Source organism: Anopheles gambiae, chromosome 2, assembly GCF_943734735.2.
Source record: "Anopheles gambiae chromosome 2, idAnoGambNW_F1_1, whole genome shotgun sequence".
In the NCBI taxonomy this organism is placed as follows: Eukaryota; Metazoa; Arthropoda; class Insecta; order Diptera; family Culicidae; genus Anopheles; species Anopheles gambiae.
In genome coordinates this window covers 23,415,242-23,421,037 of record NC_064601.1, presented here as the reverse complement: position 1 = coordinate 23,421,037, position 5,796 = coordinate 23,415,242, and the positions used below count along the sequence as shown (strand labels likewise).

Below are 5,796 nucleotides of genomic sequence, written 5' to 3'. Positions count from 1 at the left end.
ACGACCACACGGGTTTGGGTGTGTTTGATGACACGGGTTCGTGAGGTGCCTCCCCCCCCACTCCCCGTTCGCCCCCCTTCTTTTTTTGTTTGCCTTTTCGCTTTACTTCGAAACGGTTAGCCGATGGAGAATTGATTTCAATTTACACAGGCGCGGCCACATATTGTAAGGCAGATCTAATTCGCATCGACGGACCAATGTTGTGATTTGGTGCTTTTCCATCGGGTGTGTGCATTAATAGCACAGTGTGGCGATTGTTTCCGTTCGTGCACAATTAAAAAGTGTGGCCTTTAATTGCACCCTTTTGCGTGTGGTGCATTCTGTGGTGCAGCGTGTTGGCGCCAACAAGGTGAAATTGTTGGGATGGGTTTGCGGCACAGTGGTGCCTTTCTTTGCATGGGATAATGCATTTGCAGAATCGCTCTCTTTAAGCAAATTTGAATCTTTTTTTAACGAATATTTTATCCAATATCAAGCAACGATCCAACTATGTATGGCGCATCCTTCGATAAACCTACTCCAGACGTACGTACCGCTCCATTTGGTCGTCTTATCATTGTGCATCCTTTCATCTGCAATATGCTGCCTGTTTACCACGCTAACCTCTGCACCGCAAAAAAAAAAAAAAAAATTCGGACCAAATTTGATTGAAGAAAGCAGAAGCAAGTGGCAAAAAATTAATAATCCCCCGGTCGCTGGGTGGCGCAGTGCAAATTGCAGACATTCGGGCGATAAAATCTCAATAAAATATTCACGTTCGATATGGAAATTCGGAACAATTCGGAGCCCCACCCTATCTCTCTCTCTCTCTGTGTGCCATCAAACTTTACACCCTTCGGTCCTGGGGTTTGGGTCCGGGGCTTGACCCATCCTTTTCGTTCGATGATGCATCGTGTTGATTGTGAATTCAGTTAGCATTTGGCAACGGAAGGGTGCTGAAAGTTTCCCTCGGCAAACAGCATACAGACACACACATACACAAAACAGAACCGTGCTCGATCCGAAATAGTGGTGCCAAGAAAGTATGAGTTTTTTTTTTGCTTTGTTTCTGGGTCGGTTTTGAGTCGTTACCGACACTCACCGACATTTGGTCGATCGATCCGGTGTGAAAGTTCACAAGAAATACTGTTTATCTGCAGCCGAGAGTCGAGAGAGTAGAAATGGATTTTTCTTCTTTTTTTGTATGATTTAGTTAACGTGCCACCTCTCACACACTCCCTTTTTTTCTCGTGCAGTACTGTGTGGACAAGTGGTGCGACACTTCGAAACTCCATTTATTGTTTTATCCGTTCCCGGCATTTTTTTGTGTGTTGTACCAACCCTCGAGTAACATGACTAAAAAGAGGAGGGGGAGGAGATGGGACTGGTGGCTGGTTGAAGTGATTTTTCATCATTTTACTGCAGTGCCACTTCTCGCCCGTGGTCCCAAGTCCACTCGATAATGCGGACATTTTTGGGACATTTACTCGTGCTGAAATTGCAATCAGAACGGAGAGGGTGCATTAGGTCCGGGGGAGGGGGAAGTGTGGAAATCGCTTTTCCGTTCGTGCCAATATTGAAAAATGCATTTTGATAAATGTTGCACTGTTGGATGAAATTCAAAAGCACGCCCCGTGAGTACACTCGTAGTCGTCGTCGTCGTCGTAAATGTCACTTTTGCTGGTGTCACTTTTGGCGCCAACAGCCCCTGCCATTGTGTTTGTTGACAGCTGGCGTTTACTTATGCAAATTGCGGGGTGCAAAATTGTTGTGTGTGTTTGGGTCCAAGTGTGCGCTGGATGCTTTGGCGGTAGAGAGAAAATTGAATCTCGCCGTTGTCCCGCAGTTGGCTCGTCGCCATCTTGGCAGGCTGTGGAAGTTGGTTGCTCATTCATCGGGGTCGGATCCTCTCCCCCCCTTTACGGCACTGCAAAACAACCACCGAATGCGGTACGAAGGCAAGGACGGTGGTACGTGCGTGCCGGAGCCGGATCCACGGTACGGTGGCCGCTTTCCGTGGCCGTTCACGTGGACGTCGGGCGTCCGGCAGCCGCCCCTCAACCCGGGCGACATGGCGAACCTGCACGAGCGCATCAACCACCTGCGGCCGGTCTGGTTCGAAGGGTTCCAGCTGAACGTGACGAAGGGCTGCGGCGTGAACCGGACGCTGGGCGCTAGCTGGAACCTTAGCCACGTGACGCCGAGCGGCTTCCGGTTCGGTGGACACTTCCAGCGCCGATGCAGCGATAGCGTGCTGGTAAGCCCTTTCTCCTCGCGCATTCCCGCGCGACCGGTGGCTGTGTTTTAACGCTCGGCTCGAAATTAATTTTTGCAGACCACACCACTTGTAGCGTTCGATGTGAATCCGACGACGCTCTGCACGAACCTGCTGCTGCTGTACCGGCCGGTCCGGTCGGTGGGACTCGAGCTAGCCCTGCAGCTTCGGCCGGGCGCGAAACCGTACGTGGACGAGGTGTCGCTGCAGTACACCGGGGCGAGCCGGACGTCCACCGTACGGTGCAGTACGCCCGACACCACGCTCGACTCGTACCGGGTCAGCCTGGATCATCTGGTGAGCGTGAACGATCGGCTCTGCTTCGGGGTGGAGCTGCTGTGCGAATGCTACCGGGGCGCTCAGCACACGAACGTGGCCTTTGCCGGACGGTACGTAGACTCAAAAGCGAGCTAGCAAGAGATGGGAATGATGATGATGATGCTGGTTTGCCACCGGGCTACTTTAGAGATAAGTGCGCGCTGCATGCGGATTAATGCGGTGTACGGACCAAAGGCGGCAGATAATTGCTAACCCAGTGGTTGTTAATTATGGACGGAAAATGGTATTTCCTAGTGTTGCCGTTTTTGCCACACACAGCCACGCACTTAGCCGCCGGCTTAAGGTGTTTGCATTGTTGCATCCGCGCGTTGTTTTGCAATCGGACAAGGCTTTTCGCTGTAACAAACGCTAACAACAGCGTTCCATTCGTTCCATTCCGTTCTCCGCGCAGCTACAACCGGGAAACGTCCACGCTGGCCGCCACCGTTTCGCCCGAAGCGTTCGATTTGAGCTACTGGCAAAAAGTGTCCGGCACGTTGCAGATGGGCTCGTCCATGATTGTGAACCAGCGGCAGAACCGGGCGCTCGGCACCGTCTGCTACCGGCTCGAGCACGAGGACACGGTGATCCGCGGTTCGTTCGACTCTGATTGGACCGTCGGCTTCACGTACGGCAGGTTAGTAGTAGTAGTAGTAGCAAGTACGGAAGGACAAAACAAAAAAACTCTCCATTGCTGCGCGTCACAAAAAGGCTCAGGGCCTGGTGGGGTCTGATAAATTTCGCAGCAATTAAATCGAAAATCGAATCCCTTACCCATTCCCTTCCTGCTGTCCCCGCGCACATCGCCACTTATCTGTCACGTATCTCTTTTCATGTGCACCGGGTTGGAAAAATTCAATCCACTGTCAACCTCCGCCCGAACCCGAATGCACACGCCCACGTTGGCCATGCGGATGACGATGATGTTAATGATCGCACACCGACCGACCGACCGATGATGGATGGCTGCCTGTCCGAAAATGCAGAAAGCTTACGCCGGCCGCATTCACCGCCCGGTTGAGTTTGTTGTTTTGCGTGCCGAAAAACACGTTTCAGTGTGGATTTCGGATTGATTTGGATTCTAATTTGCTGTGAGTGTGCGGGACCGCTGTGCGGCGCCGACCGGTGCACGCCATTTCCCCCGATCCGCTTGATTTCGCGCAGAATACTACGGACGGCAGCGGTTTGGCGGGGCTTTTGCGTGCGACCTCAATACGCGCGCGCGCGCGATCGATACGAACCGCAGAATGGGAAAGCGAATCAACCTAGAAAAAACGGAAAAAGGCCGCACATGTGCTCAGAACAGTTGTGGGTTTCGGGTGACGGATTGGCGCGGGGCAAGGATTAAATGACACTCTACACGGGACAGCACTGCGTACACACACACACACACTCTCGCTCTTCACACCTTGAAAAGGGACCGCAACCGAGCGGACTGGACGAGTGTGTATGCCTGTGGACCAAATTAGTCCGATAGCTCATCCGATTCGAAACCGCGTCCCGTTCCCGTCCGGTGTGGTTTTTGTTTGTATGTGTGTGTGTGTGTGTGTGGAGACCGAGCTGTCCGAAGCTGCCCTTATTACCCACTGTGCATTTATGTATTTGAATGATTCTGTGGAGATCGATCGCAAATGCAGCTGGCCGATAGTGCGGGGACATTGCATAATCTTCTCTCTCGAGTTTTTTCTCGCGTTTTCATGGTATTTTCTACTTTTCCAGAAAGGGGAAGCTATAGAGTTGGGCAATTGTATTGATTTAATTTTAAATTCTTTCCTCTACCACGAAAAAAAAAACCAGGGGCTGGGGCTTAAGGTGGAAAGCGACAGGTGAAAGCCACAAACAACGCACACACATTTCATTTTATTTTGCTAATGTTTAAGTGCAATATGGTGAAGTAATTTGAAGCTGATTTTAAATGGTTTTTTTTTTTTTTTGGCGGATTTGGACGTTTTTGCTGTGCCAGTTGAATGATGTGGCGCGTGATTAAATATTCATCCCATAATGATAAGGCCCTGCAAGCAACTTATCGTTCAGCGTGTACCACGATCATGTGCGATAATTGATTGCAGTTTGTTCCGGCGGGCTGCATTAGCTACGATTGATTAAAATTGAATAGAAATGCAATCCAATTTAAGGGTGACATCGCTGCAGATGAATTTTTGTCGATGTGTGTGTGTGTGTGCATTTGTGCCCTCAATCTATTGATTTAATGAATAGTTTTTGTTTTTGCCTTTATGTGCGTTTTGTTGAAATATTTCGTTCACAAGTGCAATTTAAAAGGGATCCCGCGCTCTCATTCTCAATCGATTAGTACGCCATTTGGGTAACAAAAAAGGGTAATGATGCATCCATCAAACGCATGGTTAGGAGACGATGAAATTGACACTCATCCTCGGATTTGCAATTGCGAATTATTGTATGAACGGTTGAATGAAAACTAACTATCGACACTGAAAGGTCGATTCTATCGGATCACGAACTAGTAATGTTGGTATTTTACGACGAATAATGTGACACACCGCACTCATCCTACCCAGCGCCACATTTACATGAAACCAGGATTTATATCCTATCAGCTGTGACTAATTAATTATTTATCTAAATGCCGCTAAGCATTGTATGATTGATTGGATTGCAAGTTATTTCGAAAGGATGAACAAAAATACGATGGAACACGTCAGCTTTGGGTATGTATGGTTTCGATTCGTTTTAAACATCTCTATCATCTACGCTTGCACTTTAATCATTAATTTAGTAAAAACATTTTACCCGATTTTTTTTACTTTTAGCTCGGACCACTACAGCTGAACGCTCGGCTTTGTGGTGTGACGGTGATTTGCTACGGAATTTGGCCAGAAAACCTCGAAAGGGAAAAAGGGATTCATTTTCCCCTTTGGCTCCCCATACCCAGGGTAGAGTTTTGTGGATTGAAGCGATAACTTTTGCGCCTTTCGAGCGCTCATCGTGTGGGTATGTGTCCTAGCATGCTTCCGGCAAATAGGCAGGTCAGGGGAAAAAGTTTGCCCAGTTTTGGCTTGGCTTAGAGTTACACGCCGCTCTGTGGCTTTTGGGAGGCAGCGTAAACGAGCCATTTAGAGGAACGGATGCCAGACCGTCGTCTAATGTACGGATGCGGAACGCTGGCCGTCGTCGGGGCTTAGGTTCCAGCGGTGGCGGTGACGTTCGCTTAAACTTTCCTCCCGAAAATAGAGACAGACGACATG

General features: G+C 49.4%; 1 protein-coding gene across 1 annotated transcript; it reads left to right on the top strand.

The window, feature by feature from the left end:
- Window positions 1-1,707: 1,707 nt before the first annotated feature.
- Window positions 1,708-4,235, top strand: LOC1273376 (mitochondrial import receptor subunit TOM40 homolog 2). The gene is made up of 4 exons (XM_312343.5): window positions 1,708-2,236; window positions 2,315-2,643; window positions 2,985-3,209; window positions 3,559-4,235. Exons 1-4 carry the CDS (start codon window positions 1,925-1,927, stop codon window positions 3,665-3,667), a joined length of 975 nt encoding a protein of 324 aa, XP_312343.5. The 5' UTR covers window positions 1,708-1,924; the 3' UTR covers window positions 3,668-4,235.
- Window positions 4,236-5,796: the final 1,561 nt, after the last annotated feature.

Excerpts from the sequence above, each read along its gene's own strand:
- LOC1273376 (XM_312343.5), top strand. The coding sequence starts at position 1,925 with ATGCGGTACGAAGGCAAGGACGGTGGTACGTGCGTGCCGGAGCCGGAT. Across the intron at positions 2,237-2,314 it reads GATGCAGCGATAGCGTGCTG|ACCACACCACTTGTAGCGTT; the intron begins GTAAGCCCTTTC and ends TAATTTTTGCAG. Across the intron at positions 2,644-2,984 it reads AACGTGGCCTTTGCCGGACG|CTACAACCGGGAAACGTCCA; the intron begins GTACGTAGACTC and ends TTCTCCGCGCAG.